At 38.5% G+C, this 21,430-nt stretch overlaps 1 protein-coding gene across 2 annotated transcripts; it reads left to right on the top strand.

Moving 5' to 3' along the window:
• The first annotated feature begins 379 nt into the window (after nt 1-379).
• On the top strand, nt 380-16,641 carry Naa50 (N-alpha-acetyltransferase 50, NatE catalytic subunit). 2 transcript variants are annotated; one of them, XM_038344651.2, is made up of 5 exons: nt 380-694; nt 11,280-11,416; nt 11,987-12,106; nt 12,774-12,840; nt 14,381-16,641. In XM_038344651.2, exons 1-5 carry the CDS (start codon nt 687-689, stop codon nt 14,556-14,558), a joined length of 510 nt encoding a protein of 169 aa, XP_038200579.1. In that variant the 5' UTR covers nt 380-686; the 3' UTR covers nt 14,559-16,641. The 2 variants fall into 2 exon arrangements, with proteins under 2 accessions (XP_038200579.1, XP_038200580.1); XM_038344652.2 differs by having other exon boundaries at nt 11,283-11,416.
• Nucleotides 16,642-21,430: the final 4,789 nt, after the last annotated feature.

Below are 21,430 nucleotides of genomic sequence, written 5' to 3' on the forward strand. Positions count from 1 at the left end.
TTACCTTTTGATTTTAAAAACACATTTGCTGCAGGTCTCCACAGACTTTCTGACATCAAGAAGAATCCATTTTATAAAACCCTATTAGGCGACAAGAGCGTTTGAAGGTCACTGGAGACCTAGGGAGGGTGGAAAGGGGGGCGGGAAAGACTGATCTCTCCGGTTTGCGAAGAGGGAAAGGGTGGAGAGATCCGGATTTTACCGCCGGAGCCGCCCGTGCGAGCTCGGCGGGAGTGTCGCAAAGGGGGGGCGGAGCCAGCCCTCCGCAAGCCCAGCCCTGGCCCAGAGGGGAAGTCCTGGAGGGGCGGGGGGAAGGGCGCGCGGCGCGGAGCACTGCGGCTGCGCGCGACGCGGCGGCCGCGCCGGCGCGCTGAGGGGGCGGGGTGAAAGGTCACAGCGCGGCGGCGGGTCTGGCTGGCGGCAGCTGCGGGCGGGAGCCGAGTGTCCCGTGTGCACGTGTGGCGGAGCGGCGGCAGCAGCGCGGCGGCGGACCTTCCCGCGTCTCCCCGGAGCTTCGGGGCCCGGCTTGGCTTCCGTGGCCTCCTCGGCCCCTCGGCGCCCTTTCCCTCCGCCGAGAGGCCGGCGTGTGGGGTCGAGTGGCCTGAGCGCAGGGCGCGGAGTGCTCCAGGCGGCGAGGACGACGGCGTTGGTCGCGGCTGTAACGACGGCCTCAGCAGGCGGGGAAGATGAAAGGGTGAGAAAGGGAGAAGGGCAGCAGGCGGGGGCCCAGGCGGGCAGGGGAGAGGGGCGTGGGCCGGAGGACTGGGAGAGCGCTGCCTGCGAGGAGAGACTCGCGCCAAGACCGGGCCTCCAGGGGGGACTTCGCCAGGCTCCTCGGTCACTCGGCTTCGGGAGGGGGCGGAGGCTTAGGCCGGCTGTTGGCGGGCTGCAGGGCCAGCGGAGGCAAGGGCGCGAGTCCAAGAATCCAGCCCGGGGGACGAGGGTGCCCCGAGTAGGACAACGGGGAGAAGGGATCGTGGGCGCCCCGGGCCTCTTCCCGGGAGCGCACGACCTAGCCAACTCAGGTGCTGATCCGTATCCGGGCTCCACGCTGTGGCTGCGGGCTTTGACACGTTTCGGTTTTCCTTCATACTTGTGGGCTGTGCCGAACCTTCTGGAGGGAAAAGGAATTGGAATAAAGAGCATGGGGATGAGTGTTGGGAGCTAGTGACTCAACGAGATTTGGGTTGGGTCAGAGCGAGTGAAGGAGGGAGGGAGGGGGAACGAACTCGAGCCGCGGGGACTTTGGGGTGCCAAAATGTTTAAGGAAGTATCGTGGGTCAGTAGGTGGAGCTATTGCCTCGGGAGCGTGTTTGCCCCGATTCCACGGAGCAGCTTTTTGCTGCTGGTTAGCGAAGTTGAGGTTTGATCTTTTCAAATCTTGGGTAACGTTAGGAGTTATTTTGGTTTAACTGTTCCCGTTTGGGAAAAAGAATTTCCTTTCTATCGATTTATAGACTGTTACAGTATTAGCGCCGCGCAAACACGTTGCTTAAGCAAGCCGTTTTGGAGGTTGCCTTTACAGTCTTTAGAGAAAGAGATGGAAGCTTAAACGTGTTAAGCTTTATGAAATACCGAAAGCATTTTTCTAAGTCAGCTGAAAATTAGAACTATTGTTTCAGTTAGTTGAACTGTTTGAATCAGCATCCTTTTTGGAGAACGAAATATATCATTTCTCCAAACTCGTTCTGTGTAAAATAAAGGTCATTTATCTATACGCCTTAAAACTCAAACTATTCTGAGTTTTGATTTTTAGGTCTACATATAAAATACTTTTTTTACTCTGGTTTTGCTTTAGATATTGGTTACTCAGTATTGAATTTTTTTGCATGTGTTGGAATGTTTGCGCCGCTTGAGTCACGATCCGGGACATTTGGCTAATTTTAAAAAATGTGATCCAGCTATCTTTAGGACGTTTTATTTTTCTAGTAGCGTATGACTTTGATGCTGTCTCTTTTCTTACTCATTGATACTCAATACATATTTGTCATGTTCTGTTATAGTAACAGCAATGAAGATAATGAGTCCAAAAATTCTGGACGTTTAGATTAAAAAACTTGGATCTAGTTCAGTTTCTCTAGGCATAGGATGTAATCTTTCTGATACCTAATTTGACAGTAGAAATGGAGCCACACAGTGGGGTTCTTGTCAGTCTGTTTGAACTCGTTATTAAGTATACTATTAAAGTAGCTTTCTTTTTCTTACTGAAGTTCTGGGAACTGAAGGAAAGCACTCAGCCACTGATCTATAACCCCCAGCACTTTAGTTTGAGATAGGGTCTTACTATGTTGCTCAGGCCAGCCTTGAACTTGGCAACAATGTTCTTGGCCTCAGCCTTTTGGTTAGCTAGTATTGCAAACTTGAGCCACCAGCACCAGCTGGTTCTGTTTATTTAAACAGATAATTTATTTGTAACATTATGGAGGCAGATGCCTAGAAATGAGGAACTGGACAAATTTAGAGAAAACTACAGTTTTTTATTTCTCACAATTGGGAGCTTAGAATTGTGTTCTGGACTAAACAGTTTCAAGATGTTTTTGTAGGTATAGTTCTTTAATTTTCCACAATTAACTTCCAACAAACATGGGTCTTTAAATTTTCCTCTTAAGATACTAAAATGAAATAATGGTGTAGTACAGTTCTTGTTGTTTGTTAGAGATGTTAATGTCCTTGAGATCCAAAACTTGTACAGCTGCACTGTGTTCAGTCTCCTGACTTCATTGGAAAGACCTGTGAAAAGCAGTGGTCCTATTTTGTAGTTTTTGTTTGAAATTTTATTTGCTAAGTTTTCCTTTTTTATTGAGCTTACCAAACACAGTTAAGTAGTTGACTCTGAAGTGGGAAACCAAAACCCTCTATGATTTAAATTTTGGGTGTGGAAACTTTTTAAGCTTACTATTTTAAATATTTTTTATTGTTATTATTTTTATTATCAACAGCAGTAGGATATCCTGTTATAAATAATGTATTTTTCTTACCTCCATAGTAGACAAATTTGCAATTGATAGCTGCTGTAAGTTTTTATATGCATATCTGAAGTATGAGAAGAATACATTAGGCTGTTGGCTATTTCACCTGAGATTTCTTGTTTTTATGAACCAAAGACATTATGGCTTGGATTTGTGGTTGGCAAGCTGGTTACTTTTATATGTTATTCCTCTCTAGGGAAGATGATATTAAGGCAAGAAATAATGCCGTCGACAGAAATGGCTGGAGTGGCAGTGCAGTCAGTTATCAGTGCAATTGAAAAATAAAACTAAAGGAGGTGCAGATTAGTTCCTTTAAACAAGATTTGACTACTAAAGTGACCAAAATAAAAATGAAATGGTAGGTAGGAATAATATTAAATACAGAGCAGTGTGGTTTCGAATTGAAACTTGGTTAGATGTTTCTTACAGAGTGGAACAGAGTCTATGGCCATACCCTGAAAGCTCCGGATCTCATCTGATCTTGGAAACTAACAGGGTCGGGCCTGGTTAGCACTTGGATGGGAGTTGAACAGGATTCTGCAGTTAGAAATGAAACTATGTTGACTTATACAGAGTAATGGTTCTCTCCAATAGTGTATGGACTGGGGACAGGCCCAGAAAGTTTTCTATATCTTTATCTAGGTGTTGATTACATAGGAAATGTTTTTTTAAAAAACTGAACTGTAAAGAGTTGTGACATTTTTGTGTCTGTCCCTCTCATCTCACTATGGACTCAGGCTGGTTGGCTCCTAACCTTCAGATCCTTCTGTCTCTTGAGTAGCTGTTTGCTACTGAGCCTGGTTACAGAATGAATCTTCTGTACCTATAAAACTGGTTGTTGAATCTGACTAGAAATTGCAGTTTATATTTTGCTTTTTGTGTAAAACCAGTAATTTATGTTTTGTTGATTGAGATACTGAATTTTAACAAATACTGTGTAATGTCTCCTTTGCTATGTTGAGAGTTTTGAAATAGTGTTTGAAGTATAATCGTGTGTGTGTGTTTTAAGTATACCTTCTACCTATAGAGGTATGCATATTGGTGAGTGCTGGGTGTGGTGCTGCTATAAAAAACAAATAGTAGTTTCTATGAGTTTGGGGATTGGGTTTTGTTGGTAGCAAGCATGAAACACCAGCACTGCATAAGCTGGACTTGGTGGTGCACATTGTCTTCCCAACACTGAGAGGCAGGGATGAAAGTATCAATGTTCAAGGTTACACAGTAAGTTTAATGCCAGCTTGGGGATACATGAGGCACTGTCTTAAAAACTTTTCTACATTTAAGAATTTTTCAGGCGGATCTTTGAGTTCGAGACTTGCCTAGTCTACAGATCAAGTTCCAGGACAGGTGCCAAAGCTACACAGAGAAACCCTGTCTCGAGACACCAAAAAAAGGGGAGGGGGATTTTTTTAAAAAAAGGATCATTTAGGAGGCTAAGTGCTTACATGATTTTTCTGTTTTATCATAATAATTTACACAAATTATTATGTTCTTGTTATCACAATTTGTAGCCAAGCTTTAAATTATTACATCCTGATGTCAGATAAAGTCTCTTGTCAGATAAAAAACTTATTTTGTGAAGTGTTATTTTCCAAAGTCAGTAGTGCTCTTGCCAGATGAAACTAATTAAACCTTGCTGTTTTATCCTGTAGAAATCTTGATTTTTGTCCTCCAGTTGTTAACTATAGCTTTCAGTTTCATGGCATTTGAAGAGTCATGTGTTTCAGGTATTCAAATAATTTTCCTCCTTGTTTTAAACCTAGTCTTCAGTAGCGAATAGAATACTTCTACTAAGCAATAGAATGCTTTTCAATTCTAAAATTGTAGTTTAAGGTACAGAATTGTAACACAATAGTGCTGTTACTTTGCCTTCCTCTTGATTTTATTTCAACTAGTTAAAGCACGGTGTCTAATTTACTAATAAAGTATTAGTCTTGTCTGATGCAATAGTGGATAGCCACAGTTAATCATTGAGCAGTCGAAATATTTTTGTATGGCTAAATTTTTAAGTTTAGTTTAAATTTTTAAAAAAGATTTTACTTTTATGTGTATGGGTGTTTTGCCTGCATTTATGTCTGCTCCATGAATGTGCCTGGTTTATGGAAGCTAGAAGAGGATGTTGATCCCCTGAGGCTGAAGTTATAAACTGTAGTGAGCCACCATGTGGTGCCAGGAATCGAACCCAGGTCCTCTGGAAGAATAGCCAGTGCTCTTAACTGCTGAGCCATAGTTTAAATTAAATTTTAAATGTTGGTTTGGGGGCATTTTAAAGCATATTTGACATAGACTAGATATATAGATCTGTAAATTTTGCTAAATATTAATATATATAAAATGTTTCCTGGGAGTGTTAGACTCTAAATTTGAAGTATGCTGTGAGTAGAATATGGTGAGTTTTTGTGAGCCACTATTCGTTGCTGGGAATTGACCAGCACCTCTGGAAGAGCAGCCAGTGCTCTTAACTGTTGAGCCATCTCTCCAGCCTAAATAAGGTGAGTTTTAAAGACTTAGTATGAGCATGGCATGTTGGTAATCATCACCAGGGAGATAGAGGCAGGAGGACTGGAAATTCAAGGCTAGCTTGATTGAACTACATGAGGCCCAGTTTTAAACAACGAGACTTGGCAGGAATAAAGGTGAGGCTGTTCATAAAGATAGAGATAATACCTACTGGGTAGAAGCTAAAGGGATTGATCCAGTTAAACATCCTAAGATGTGCAGTCCCAATCCCCAAGGTGTATTCAATACAAAAATGTCAGTAGTTATAAGATTGAGAGATCTTACTTTAAAATCTAGATGAGAAGCCCAAACCCAACAACCATTTGGTGTTAGGTAGAAAAATTAAATATAAAAATAATGCCTAGCCAGGCTTTTTTGGTGCACTTGGGAAGAGGATCTGGGAGTTTGTGGTCATGCCCAGCTACAAAAAAAAAAAAACAGGTTCTGGGCCAGCTTGGGACCTGTCTTTAAGGGGGTTGGGAACGGAGAAGACAGACAAACAGTAATATGTGAGGTAGGAATTTCAGTAAAGAGAAAAGTCTTTGAATAGTTAGTATTCGTTTTAGTTACGGTTTCTGTTGTTGTGGAGAGGCACCATGACCACTGCAACTCTTTTAAAGGAAAGCATTTAATTGGGGGTGGGTTATTGTTCAGAGGTTTAATCCATTATCATGATGGTGGGACATGGTGGCACACAGACAGACATGGTGCTGGAGAAGGAGTTGAAAGTTAAACATCTTGATCTGTGGGGAACATAAGTGTAGGCAGAGACTGCTTGTTTTTTTTTCCTGAATTCTCAGGCCTGGATAATCACACAGAAACTATTAATTACAACACTGTCTATCTAGCCTTTTAACTCAGACTTATTAACTAACTCTTATATCTTAAATTAACTCATTTCTATTAATCTGTGTATCACCACAAGGTTGTGGCCTACTGGTAACCTCCTTCAGCAGTACATGGTGTCTCATTGACTCTATCTCTGTTCTGATTTCCCGCCTGGCTTTATTCTGCTATGCCATTGGCTCAAAGAGCTTTATTCATCAACCAGTAAAAGCAGCACATATACAGAAGGACATCCCACATCACATAAGGAGTCTGTGTCCTACTACCAGGCTTATAAAATCTCAAAGCCGGCTTACACAATGACACACTTCCTAATAATGACACTTCTGGGCAAAACAAACACATGAGTCTGTAGGGACCATAGGTATTCAAACCACCATGGTATTTAAACTGTGCTTTTGACCTTTTGTCTCATTTACTGAAGGAAATGGTTTAGATTAAGATTCCCACTAGCCAAGAGGAAAAATCTAATGTCTTGAATTTTTATTGACTTCAGTCATATTTTGATCTCTATTAAATAATGCTTTGAGTTCAGTGTGAGTGGACTCTTACCAGCGCATATCACACGTCCTTCTCCTTAACCTTAAGGAACAAAGATGATGATTCCTTTGAGGGACTATGATAGGACTGATCTCATTATAATAAAAATTCTTAGAAATGCTTGATTCCTAGCTTTATTTATACTGTTTACTACGAGCATATTCTCTGTTGGAGTCTTGGTTTTATCTCTATGAAGGGAAGTGGAATGGGCCCAGTGGATTCTAAGGCACCTTGAACATGAAATTCTGAACAAAAAATGACTAGTTAAAATTTTGTGCCAAGTTATGCTGTACCTCTAGAATGAATAAGCAGGTATAGGGAGTTTCCTTGCATTTTATTTTTGCTGTGTAACTAAGTCAGACCTTGAGGCTGGGGAGAACATTTCTTGGAGAGTCTTATCTCCATCTTGTGGTCTTTCTGAATATTGCCAGTAAATTTGTTTTAAATTTTGAGTTTGAAGGCTCGCTCAGTGGAAGCACATAGATTTGGTTTCTATACAAATAGCCATACAGGTATAAGTACCCGTAGTATTTGTTGTACAGAGACACACCAAAAACAGACTTAACAATTGGAATACTTGATAGAGTTGAAGGTTGAAAATTAAAATTTGAAAGTTTTTGTTAGGAAAGTGCTATAGTAGTTAATAGGTGAACACATTTCTGTCTTTCTACAATGTCAGAATTCATTGAGTAACATTAAGTTCACAAGGTTCAGTGATTTCAATGGCAGCAGTTTGCCCGGTAGTCTGACTAAAGTGAATGCAGAAGGTTTGTTTGTTTTTGAGATGATCTTTTGTATAGCCCTGTAGCTGCTCTGGAATTGCCATAGAGACCAGGATGGCCTGGACCTCACTGAGATTCCCTTGCCATTGCCTCCCAAGTGCTGGGATATGTGCTACTTGTCTGACCAATGTAAGTACTTTAATTCCCAACCAAATTGGCTTATATTACCTAGACTACAGTCAGGTTTCAGAAGTGAGCAAATAGCAAACTAAACCAGGAACTTACTGCTGGAGTCCATTTTGCAAGTTTAGCTTCAATATGGAAGGCTAAGCAGAGTCTTGACACAGCAAATGTGGAAAGATAGACACAGGAAGGTGGTTAAGCAGGTAGGGGACCAAACCAGTCTGGAGTCATGCCTGTTGAGCGCTCTCTCTCTCTCTCCCCCCCCCCCCCCCAATCCTGAGTCCTGCCTGTTGATCTCTGCTCTCTTACACGCTGCGCTGATGTGTAAGGTGTAGGTCTCTGTGGGGCTGTGTCATCACAGTGTTGAGTGTCCATTACTTTATGGGGCTTAGGGCAGGAAATTATACCCCTTTCTCTGATGTCCGTAGTTAATACTCATATTTCCATACAATCTCTACCTCAATAAATACATAAGGAAACTCCCTTTTTGCTCCCAGTTTGTACTGGGTAGGTAATTCCTTACAGGTAGTGTAGTTTTCGGGTTCCCCTAGGGCCTATAGTCATGTACAGGCACACTCAGTCTTTAAAGATAGAGGGAGGTTTTTTTTTTTAATTCTTCTTGTTTTTAATGGTAAAAGGTATGTGATGCAATATAATAACCTTGAATGGCATTTACCAAGAAATTATCTGATGTGTAGTCTTCTGATTTTAAGATTGAGTTTTATTTGTGAATGTAGGCTACACATTGTAAAGGCAAGAGGCCATTCTATTCCCCAGAGTTAAAGGGAAAGCACATGCCATTGTGAACTATGTAACAGGTACTTGGATCTGCGCTCTGATCCTTGCCAAGCGCCATTTCTCCTGCGCCAGAAATTGTTCTTTAAAATTTAAAAACCTTAATCTCTTTCATGTATCATTTAGAAGTGTGACGTCCTAGATGCTTAAGTAACTTTTTTATTGTTCTCATATAAACTTCAGAAGATTAGTAATTTTTCAAACATTGTTAAAACATAAAGGCTAAGACTTTTTAAAAATGCAGTGGAGTAATTTTGGAATGGTAGAATCAGTATAATCAATTTAAACTGCCATAGTTACTTCAATTGTGACATTAGAGTAAAATAGCAAGTATAGGCAAGATGTAAACGACATGCGAGTTTCTGTGTTTTACAGGATAATAATAGTACCTGAAAGTTACTTTTGGTTTGTTGTGAAGGATTGACAGTCTGGAATTGAATCCAGTAGATTTTAGTAATGGGTTTTAAGAGCTAGTGATTCAGCAGGTTTACCTGGTACCATGAGGCCCTAGGTTCAATGTATCGCACTGAAAAACAACAACAAAGTTTTAAGTAAACTTCAGCCTTAAAGAAAGGAAAACTTGGAGCTCTGTGACCCACTTAGAGAAGACATGATTGATTCTTACACAGGAGATTGTTATAGCTGCTAAACACTTGGGAACAAACCGTATTCACATGAGTGGTCTACTAGTTTGGCTGCTCAGTACATTGACATACTCTGTTTTTTTTTTTTGTTTTGTTTTGTTTGTTTTCTAAATGTGGAGAATATGCAGTAAACAGAATTGACAGAAAATGGCTAAAGTGAATCTTAAGGTTTTTACAACTCTTACAAATTATTAAAAGAATACTTTATACTATATTTTATGTTCTGGTTCCAGGTTGTTTAGTTAGAGCATTAAATTTCTTTATATTAGTGAGCAAAATGTTATCTGAATTTGACATTACAGAGTAAGGTACCTTAAAAGATCCTAACTTGAGATGAGGCTCTGCATCATTTACTCCTGTCTGGGTATGTTGGTTTTACGAATGTTTTTTTTCCTTGGTCCTGTTATAATTTTCAGTTGCTATTTTTGTTCAACATTTCAGAAATTAAACTTGTCCACAATTTTTACTAAACATTTGAAAGTAATCCTTTCAAAAATTTTTTGTCTATATTTACTGAGGGTGGATTGCTGTGCATAAGGTAGGGGTGTTCTTTTCTTCATAAAATGTATTTTCTACTAATACAGATCAAGTTTTTTTATTTAACCATCCCCATATATGTTTAAATGCTTTATGCTTATTATTTCTTGCTTAGCTTTTTCTTTTAACAGTGTTCATGCTCCAAATACAATATATCAGTACATGCATACATTGCCTTTCACTGCTGTTTGCTATAATGCTCTGTGATCTTCAGCTGCTGCCAAGTAGGAACTACATTTCTTTTTCTAAGCTCTTGGTTGTCTTAATTTTTATTTTATTTTGATTTTTTTGAGACAAGGTTTCTTTGTGAAACAGTCCTGACTATCCTGAAACGCACCCCGTAGACCAAACTGGCCTCAAACTTAGAGATCTCCCTGCCTCTGCCCCCGAGTGCTGCGGCTAAAGATGCATGACACCACCACCCAGCCTTAATGCTTATTTTGTCTTAGTACTTTTTATTGTTTATGCCATCCACTGTGAGCAGGTTATTAGCATAAGGGCACCTAAGTACTCTTGGTTCCCACACCCACGTGGCGGTTCCAGGGATTTGACACCTCTATGGTCAGGAGGCTCAAATATACATACACTCATACAGGCTAAATATTCATAAACATAAATAAAAACTAATCTTTAACAGAAGGTAAAAAGAGGGTAAATGGGGCTGTGGTTGTAGCTCCTGAAAGAGCACTTACCTAGCATGAAGGAGGCCCTGGGCTTGATCTCCAGCACAAGAAAAGAGTCTTCAATGTCTGCTGGTAGTGCTGGTAGTACTAGGAATGAACTGTTGTGTGCATTTCCAGCAGAGTTTGCCTCAACAGATTTTTATTTTTAGTATGTAGTAAAAATTATTTGAGCTATTAGAAATTTATGTTGTGGACTACTTTTCAAGGCAGAACAATTTCATTACCAATGAATCTTGAGCTCTCTTTTAATTCCTTATTTTTTGAAGTCCCTAAGTACTTGTTCTGTTTTATGAAATTCTCATGCTGAAATGTGAGATATGCTGGAATATGAATCCTTAATATCACTTACCACTGATATTGTTACTGGATCACTGTTCTCAACAGATAAATGCGAGTAATTTTTCACAGTTGACGTTTTCTGTTTACGTAAGCAAAGGAGATGGGCAGGTTTCTCAGTGCTTAGTGCTGGATTGTCTCAAGAAATAGTGTACCAATTATTCTCATCTTTAGTACCATTTCCTATCCCTTTGTTAATATTATCAGTCTGTTTGATCAATAATGGTATATCTACATTTTTAAACTATAAACTAGAAGAACAGTTTTAGCATTTATTAAAGGATAATATTCTGGCCTTATTGGTTAGTGTGTACTTTATTTGTCCCTAAATATGTATATTTGTAGAAAAGCTCTAAGTAGAATTTTGGTTGAACATTTGCTTATAAATGGTAGTGTTTTAAGAATATAAAGTAATAAGAAAGGATTGCATTTGTCAGTCATGCAAAAATGACTGGTACCCTTTTAATATTATCTTAATGAATCGAGTTAATTATCTTTTATTGAGTACATTTTGGTTTGTTCCAGTAGCCGGATCGAATTGGGGGATGTGACACCACACAATATTAAACAGTTGAAGAGATTGAACCAGGTCATCTTTCCAGTCAGCTATAATGATAAATTCTACAAGGATGTGCTAGAGGTTGGCGAGCTAGCAAAACTTGGTATGTCTTTCCTCCTTATTAAAATTTTGAATTCTCAAACTGTTAGTACTAGAGCAACTAATACAGGCTCCTTAATTTTATAAGTAAGAAAAGTTGAAATGAAATATTACAGATTTTTGAGAAAGATCAGTGTTGAATATTTGACTTTTAAAAGCAAATACTTAATGTCCTTTACAAAAAGTGTGAGTGTGTGCGTGTGCAGGCACACAGACACATGACCACGTTTGGACATAAGAGAACAACTTCAGGGAGTGAGTTCTAGCCTTCCACATTGTAAGTTCCAACAGTTGAGCTTTAGGTTTCCAGATTTGGCAGATACCTTTCTCTGCTGAGTCAACTCCCTGGCTCCAAAATGTTTTCTGTTATTTACTGTGAGCCTGTGTGTTTATTACAATTTAACTATTACAGAGAAAGCTTAACCTTCCTTGGACAATGTCAGTCTTGAGGTCATTGATAGTCTCATAAGAGTAGTTGGTTAAAATCTGATGCCTATAACAACTTTTTTTTGTTTTTAAAAGGAGCTGATTAAATAAAATGTTATAATTTACATCTTTGTATTTTCTGTGGCAGCATATTTCAATGATATAGCTGTAGGTGCGGTGTGCTGCAGGGTGGATCATTCACAGAATCAAAAGAGACTTTACATCATGACACTAGGATGCCTTGCACCTTACCGAAGACTAGGAATAGGTAAAATTATGTGGTGTTTTGTTCTGTTATTTTAAGAAAACTGGGAAGCCAGGTATTGGTAGTGTGTCTTAATCTGCTGGATCTTTGAGTGATTGAGTGAGGACAGCCAGGGCTAAACTGAGAAGCCCTGTTTCAGAGAGAAAAAAAAAGGAAACTGGGAAGTGGATTGTGAAAAGTAAAATAAAAACTATTCCTTAGTATTCATTTGGAAGCCCATAGATTTGATTTGTTTATCAATCTGGAATTGTTTCATTCTCATATATATATATATATATATATATATATATATATATATATATATATATATATATATATATATATATATATATATATGAGAAGGTCCTTTAGTGGTCTTAAACATAAAATTTACACACAGAACAAAATTTGGGGATGTATGGATGTCTGGTTGTCTTCTAGTCTTCTAGTTCTGTGTCAGGTCTTCGTAAAGATGGAAAGTAGAGCTAAGGTGGTGGTGGCGCACGCCGTTAATCCCAGCACTTTCGGGGGGTAGGGGGCAGAGGCAGTTGGATCTTCGTAGGTTTGAGGACAGCCAGGGCTACACAGAGGAAATCCTGTCTTAGGGGAAAAAGGTGGAAAATAGATGTCAAATTTCAAGGTTGACTTGTAAAGTTATTTATTTACTTATTTATTTTTGTCTTATTGATAGGAACTAAAATGCTAAATCATGTCCTAAACATCTGTGAGAAAGATGGCACTTTTGACAACATCTATCTGTAAGTACCTAATGTTCATCTAAGTGTCTATAGATTATCTGTTTAAATCTCTATCAAGAAACTTTGAAGTCTACTCACTCATTGTATATTTGATGAAGGTATGCTTGTCCCTTGATAGCAATAGACATATAAGGAAAGATAGAGAGAGTTCATCTGTTAAGAGTGTTGGCTGTTCTTCCAGACAACCCTAGTTCCATTACTAGCACCCACATGGTGTCTCAAAACCATTTGTAACTCCAGTTCCAGGGACTCCTGTACCCTCCTGATACATAAGTGGTACACAGGCATATTTGCAGACAGAAGTGACCACATTTATTTTATTTAAGTCTCATATAAATCCATATAAAGGGGGCATACTATTTACAGATGACCTATTTTATCCTCCCATGTTCTTTAAACTGACCTAATTTACTTAAGGGTGCCTAGATAAAAGAAAATGTTACAGAAGTTTTTATTATGTTGTATTGTTTAGGGAATGCTGAAGAATGGTGTATATGTTCCATTCAGGACAACTTCTTTTTTGTGGCTTTGGAGCCTGTCCTGGAACTAGCTCTTGTAGACCAGGCTGGTCTCGAACTCACAGAGATCCGCCTGCCTCTGCCTCCCGAGTGCTGGGATTAAAGGCGTGCGCCACCACCGCCCGGCCATTTTTATTATTTTTTTAATTGATTTTTATTGAGCTCAACTTTATTTTTAATTCCAGTTTGGTGAAGTGTGGGTAGAAAATTGTTGTGATGAATCATTTATGTTATAATCTGGTTTTAGTTATATGTAAGGAACCTATGATGAAACCAAGAGTCTCAGGAGGCCACAGTATAAAGATCTAAGACAACTTGGCGTGGTGGCTCATGTCTTTAATCCTAGAGCTTGCTTGCACTCAGGAGATAGAGGCAGGTAAATTCCCCTGGGTTTGAGGCCAACCTGCTCTACACATAGTGAATTTCAAGCAGCCAGGTAGAGACCCTGACTCAAAAAACAAAACAACATGCAGAGCTAAGACAGAAATCACAACAATGAATTGTTTTCATATTATGCAGAATATATCAATATATCAAGAATAAATATAAATATATCAAGAAGATATATTTAGGCAATTGAGACTGGAGTGTATTTTTGTTGTTAATTGTTTCTAGTGTGTATATTTGTGGGGAGGGGTATGTGCATGATTACAGGTATCCAAGGAGGCTAGAGGCATCAACAGTCTCTGGAGCTGAAGTTACTGGTGGTTGTGAGCTCCTTGATGGCAGTGCTGGGAACAGAATGCCAGTCCTCTGGAAGCCTCATGATGGTTTAGCCTTTGTTAAGTATAAAAATAAACACTGATCCTCCTAATCTTGGCCATCTGCCTTGCAAGTGGGGTAATTAGTTTAAAAGTGTAAAATAGTAACCTTTGTTAAATATTGGTCATTGTAAAGAAAATGTACAAAATGTCTGTGAAATTCCACCTCTGACCAATTTGAAGCTATCTCTGGTTAAAAAACTTGAAAGTTGATGAAACTGTCTTATATATGTATTTGTGTATATATACCCTGTATCTCAGGCATGTCCAGATCAGCAATGAGTCAGCGATTGACTTCTACAGGAAGTTTGGCTTTGAGATTATTGAGACAAAGAAGAACTACTATAAGAGGATAGAACCTGCAGATGCTCATGTGCTTCAGAAAAACCTCAAAGTCCCATCTGGTCAGAATGCAGAGACACAAAAGACAGACAACTGAACAAATTACAAATGAACTTTCTTGCACTTGCTTGTCGCCAAATAAAGAAAGACCCATTGATTCCCCTCCCCCTTTTCTTCAGCTTTCCTCCCTTGTTATTCTTCCTTTCTCTCTTAAAGTTTTTAATACTTTCAAGAACTCTTAAAAATGATCATGTTTGGATTGTTTTAGTTCTCTTATTTTTGTGAGGTGGTTAGGTTGAAGGCAGGAGAAGATAGGTCTGTATACTTTCACAGTTAAGATGTCCCCAAAATTGGGTGTTAGATGATTTCAATTTTTAGCTCTATTTTTTAACATCCTGCTTTCACATTGAAGGGCAGAGCCTACAATATTGTTTATTTCAAAAGATAAAAAGAAGCAGCAGCAATATCTTGTTCTCTAATTCATAGACAAGCTTAGTGTATTTGTGGTACTTTGAGTTTTAAGGACTATCTGTGGGATGCTAATCCCTGACATTGCCTTCACTCTACCTTTCGTCCTTCAAGCACTCTCAGGAGTTGGACCATTGTTATCCTTGTGAGAAAATACTAAGCTTATTTAGGTTTAAAATCTGTTTTTCTCTCTATTTGCTGATTGGTGGGGCAGTTTGTATAGGTAGTATTAGACTTTGATCAAAGTATTTCAGTTAAACTGCTACTTAGCTGATGAGTGGGTTGCTTGTTAGCAGATGTTCTTTGTTTTGGTTTGGTTTTTTATTTTTTCCTTCCTTCCTGCTGTTAATCTTGTTACTAGAGGCATTAACTTGTAGAGTATGGGCTGGTGAAATGAACTATTTTAATATCCCAGCTAGTAATATGGCCTTTAACTGACCTAAAGAAAATTGTTATAATTGGTTTTCTTCTCTTGTTTTTCAGTAAGCCCAATAATAGTGTAACCTTATAAATGGAGTTATGTCCTTATAAGCCAATACCCCTAAATAAACCTGAAGCAAGTGTTTTCTCTTGGACATACAAAATTACATAAAAAAAGTTTAGATGGACTTGTAACACTTTAAGTGTATTTAATGTCAACTAATAGAGATTGTTAAGTGTGACCATTGAGCATTGATAATATATGAAAGAATTTCTAGACAGTATTTTTGAAAATAACATTGTTATGCTATTGCTTATCTGTTGAAGAACATCCCAGATTTGCTTACACTCTGTGCCTATAATGTTGCGTTTAAAGATTTAGGATAAGAGGAATCAAGAAAAATTCCTTCTATTCTTGAAACAATAGAAGTATAAAGTGTTAATACAAATATCACTGTGACCTCCAAATGACAGGTTTGGTTAAGTCCAGATCATTTTCAGGCACATTGGGAGTGGCTCTGATGGGTTGAGAATTGTAATGTGGAGACTTTTCCTCATCTCAAAGATACATGGCATTTCTTAGATTGTCAGTAGTCATCAGTGGCTCAAGAAATGTTCTCATTAGACTTTAGAACAGTGTAGAGTGTATGTTTCCTTTCATTTAACTTTAAAGGGAAGTTTAATACTTCCTCTTAGGAAAATTGTGGTAAGGAAGTCTTATTTCCAATTAGGTTAAATGGTAAAATTATCTCACAAGATGCTTATGCACACTTTATAACACTTAAGTTTTTATTTGAGAATGTGAAAGTACATAAAATGGACTTCAGTAGTCTTGAGTGCCAAGAAAAATATGGGGTGTGGTTGATGAATGGATGGATGGATGCATGTGTAGGGTAGTGAAATTATAGAAGTACCATGCTTGTTTCTTGGGTATTGATTTCCTAGACAGTCCAAATCTAAGCCCAGAAAAAAAGTTTAGTGTTAAGCACCTTTACTTTCATGGATAAGCTTCAACTTGCTCTTGCCAAGAGAAGAGGGCATAAATGATAGCATAATTAGTTTGAAGAAGTACAAACCATTTTGTAAACTTCCAGATAGCAAAATAGATTTTGATATAAAAGAGTTTTCTGAAATGACACTGCCTCTATTTCTATAACCATTTCACTTGGACTATCTGAGTAGTCCTATGAATGTATCCCTAAATGTGGTTATTGAATACCGAATAGCTGCCTCACAACAATTAAGTACATGTTATTTAAAGAGGAGGAACAAATAATAAAGTTTGAATTGAGTGTGTAGGCTCCCTATTATTGTTTCTTTTTCCACTCTAGTCAGTGATTTAATCTAAATTTTAAATGTATGTATAGGGTCAATTGTCCTGTATCCAAGTTGCATTACATAATTCCATCCACTTACATAAGGGGAAGATGTGGAAGAAATAGAAGCTGGGACTAGTCCATATGCCTGTGAGTCGGGAAATACTAAAGTAACACCCCATGTTGAGTTTGGTTTTTGGTTTGGATTTATTTGTTTTGGGGGTTTTTTCTTTGTTTTTAATGTGTGATAATTTTTGAGGTAAAATAGTAATTCTATTAACTGGAAGATTAAAGGCTGTCTCCATCATTTTTTCAAGATAGATTGTTTATACTGTGGGGTAAATAGGTTAAAATTATTCTGTATGCTATTTGAATTTAGGTTCTAAAGTAAAGACACTGTAGAGAAATCTATGCAATATATAATTTGTCAAGATTAATTTTCATCTGGGGAAAGGAGTTCCTAAGTGTCTCCCAAGTAGGTCACTCATTAATTGAAAGTCCTCCAAAAAGAGAACTATTGGGAAGCATGGTGTGTGGTGGTGGAACAGAAAACCTCCCTCAGTTTTTGGAGGGAATATCTTTAAAGATACTTAAGTGGCTACGTTTACTTGGTGCAGTTAAGAATTAAACTTGTCAATTTTACCGTTACTGTTACATCTGAAATAAACTTACGTGATGTTCTGGTAGTGATCTGTCTATAAATGTCATGAAGCGCATTGTGCTGAGTGTTACAGTCTGCAACTATAAGTTGTGTGCTGTGACCCATACTGTTTATATTTAAGACCCAATGTAAAACTCATTAAAATAGTCCAGGTATAAACAGGGCATGCTAATTCAGACCTTGATAAAAAAAACACTGGCCAACAGATGGCAACGTAGCCAGACCAGCTCTACCTACAGAAGCCCCAGACCAACAAGTCTGCCTACAACAGCTATGGGAGTGTGTGTCCGTCCAGCTGAGGCCCTGACCCTCTTTTTTTAAGTCTTGTCTGAGAGGGCATTTCAGCCTGGAAACTATCAGAAACAAAAGAATGTGGGACAATTCCACTGCTCCATACCTCAGCTTCATGTCTGTCCCATTCCTATACATACCATCCTGCCCTGGTGTATGCATTACACCATTTGTGCCCCCCTTCCTCTTTGCATTCAAGATTATGAAACTTTGCTGTGGGCCCTACCTTCTTCCCTTTACTTCTTCCTGTTCATCTTGATGGTGTATGAGTGAGTCTAGGGATTTTTTTTTTAATCAAAAGTATCCACTTAAAAATTTCTTTTAATGTGATTAACAAATGTTTGATATTTCCATGTTTTATATAAATATATAACAAATATTTTATATTTCTAGTCAAGATGGTCAGAATTAGCACTTGGCTTATTCCACAGGAAACATTGGATGATCTTGGTGTCTTAGATACCATATCACTCCAAAATTTAGCGGTTTCAAGCAACAGATTTGTCGGATCCCATGATTTCCCAATCAAGCAATGTATGATTTCTCCAGTTGGTTCTGATATAAGATCTTAATACCATCAAGTATCATCGAGGCCTGAATTTTCTTGAAGGCCTGATAATGGTCAGAGGAGCTACTTTATCTCACATGGCTTTTAGGTCTCAGTTTCTCGTGTGAGTAGACTGCCTAGCCTCAAACTAAATCTGAGCTAGGAGTCATTTGGAACATAAAATTAATAGGAGACACTTGCCACTTAACAAAGCCTAATGTTGGTTTTGTAAAAAATATGGTCTTTGTTGTATTGTGATGAAAACTTAAATCTAACATTTGGAAAGAGTTAGTATTGGATAGAATAATTTGGAATTTTTTGTACTTTGAATTAGGAACTCACTGTTCTCAACAATTCAAGGATATGAGTTAAGTATGAATTAAACATGTTAAATAGCTATAACTTTACAAGATACTGATTGAAAGAATTTGTTTCTGTCAACCAAACTTCTAGAACCTATCTATTTAGCTCCTCTGAGAAACATTGGCAACATCAGGATTTATTTCTAAAGATTTGAGCAGTCTATACTAAGGAAAACTATCAGGTTCTACTTGTGTCTCCCTTAAATGATTTCTATGAGTTTATTAATAAACACTTGCCTTTTAAGCTCTGCACTACAGTAATGGTCAATGAGGTGAGGGCTATGGCCTCTAAAGGTAAGTTTAAGAAATGCCAGGGTTTCTCTGTGTGGCCCTGGCTATCCTGGAATTCTTTGTAGACCAGACTGGCCTTTAGTTCACAGAGATCCACCTGCTTCTGCTTCCAGAGTGCTAAGATTCGTGTGGGTGCCTGCCAAGTACTCTTGCTTGTTGGACTCTTTCTAGGCCTATAATGTTCTGTTGTAAGTAGAACATCTTACGACAAGTGAAGGACCCTTGGAAACAGCTGTTTGTGAGACGGTTTCACCTTGAACTTGCTATGTAACTGAGGCTAGATTTGAATTCTTGATCCAATTTCTATCAACTTGGCTGGCTGAAGGTTTCCTTTGCAAAAGTGAAGAAAAGTTCTCATCAGTCTTGAGTTTGCTTTAATGTTATAAAGCAATATGGAGAGGAATATTCTTTACACTGACTTTTTAACATTGCATCCAATATAAACACGCTTTAATAAGATTTAAAAGGCTGATAATTGAAAAGTCAAAAAGATCAGGATTTAAACATCGAAGTTACGTTTTGTGGTTATGATTGTATCAAACCTAATTTGTTTCTCTAGACTGGTGTAGCTTATTCCATTTTTATCTTTAATCAAGCTACAATTTAAAAGTAGCAGACTAGCTCAAATCTGGTAGGATTTTGTTATTTAGTAGGGGCCAGACTAATTAGGACTGACTTCCAGCATTTTACCATTTGAATCAGGAGAAGAGGCTGAAGCAATAAGAGTTTGAACTTAACCCCAAATTGGGTTACATAGACCCCATTTGAGGGAGAAATCTTAATCACAGCACCATCTCTAGCGGGCATGATTTAAAAAAAAAATTGTGTGTGTGTGTGCATGTTTGTTCCTCAAGCATGCATGAGGTCAGAAGGAGGGTCCGGTTCCATATGGATACTGGGTATCAACCTCAGTTTGCTATAATAAATGGTAATGCTCTTAACAACTGATCTTTCCAGCTATCGTAATTATTTTGCTGTCCAATGACAAATAACTTCCAATAGATGACAGTTAAGCCCAAGAATGACTTAATTTTTTTAACACTAGTAAGTCCTATAAGTATAATTTCTGCTTTCCACCTAGTAGCCAACCCACCTTCTGTAGTGTCCATAAGGTCTCAGAGGCACACGTGACTTTTTAATGTGTAGCTTAGGCCAAATTTAAAGCATGATTACTGAATTACCACCACTTCTTGGTGGTGGTTTTGTAATGTAACGGTGCACACTGGCTTAGGTCATGGGTTATACCCAGAAGGAATCTGGCAGTGACTGAAACTTAAAAGAGGGTGTGGCCCTGGCCTAGGGGTACCTAACACCAGTAAGAAGCATTTCTCCTTTTTCAGTACCAGGGATTGAGCTGAGTGCCTTGCAATGTTAGGGTACAGACTGATCTGTAAACAGCACCTCTAGGCTACCCTCAAAATTGCTAATTCTGCCTCTGTCTTTTTAACGTTACTTCAACAAATTACAGGTGGTTCTAAAGTGTTATATGTGGGTGCTAGGAACTGGGCCTGAATCTTCTCCAGGAACAGTAAATTCTCTTAACTGTTGAGCCATCTCTTCTCTTTCTAGCCTCTGGCCTTTTTTTCCCCCCTGAGAAAATTTACATGATCCCAGATAAGACATTTTTCAAGTTTCTACATACTTGCGAATTAAGTTCAGTCTAAATCACAAGAAATTTATATTTAGCAGAAAAAAACGTTAGGGTACAGTTACAGATTGCTTAAAGTAGAATATGTGGTGGTGAATGTTCATACAAAAAACACTTGTGTCTAGTTTATTAGTCTATATCTTGAAGTGGGTGGGGGCTAGTGTTAAACATGAAGTTAAATCAAGGAAAGTATAGCAGACATCTGTTAATATGGAAGTAAAATCATATCAAGGAAATAAACTGGACCTAAAGAAAAGTTATCAATAGTGTAAATAAAAAAGGGTCATTTGGGTTGTGGCTTAAGTTTTGTGAAAATGAAATGTCACAAGATGGCTCATTTGGTAATGGTGCTTGCTGTTAAGCCTTACAACCTGAGTTCAATCCCCAGAGGAGCCTAGATCTGGAAACAGAACTGACTCCACGGAGTATTGTTTGACTTTCACACACGAACACCACAGACACACACGAATGCTTAAAAAATATACACCAGCTTTACATGCTCAAAGCTTAGAAGGATTGCCTGAATTATTTTATGAGGTGTGCTTTATAACGCCAAGAGTAAGGTCAAGGAAATTATAGGTTGTTATGAATAAAAGCATGAAAATCCTTAAAGCACTACGAAGTTACTCAGCAATATATGGAAGAGGATACATGATGTAGAATTTGTGCAATTCATCATGCTCTATCTTAATGTATGAAGAAGGTCTGACTAGAGTACACCTAACCTCTTGGTCTGTTTCCACTTTTCAGCTTTCATTAGCAAATATTCTGTTTTCTGGCATCTCCAACATCTTTGGGTTTTAGATTTCACTTTCCTAGCTTCATACTTCATTTTTCCTAGCTTGCTAGCTTCATTTCAGGAATCTGACCCTGCCACGCTTGGCTTATCCACAATGGCCTTCTGGAACTGCCATAAGCTTCTATGACAAATCTTCGCCTAGATTGTAAATTAGCTCCACTTAGAT

This window comes from Arvicola amphibius, chromosome 10, assembly GCF_903992535.2.
Source record: "Arvicola amphibius chromosome 10, mArvAmp1.2, whole genome shotgun sequence".
Taxonomy (NCBI): domain Eukaryota; kingdom Metazoa; phylum Chordata; class Mammalia; order Rodentia; family Cricetidae; genus Arvicola; species Arvicola amphibius.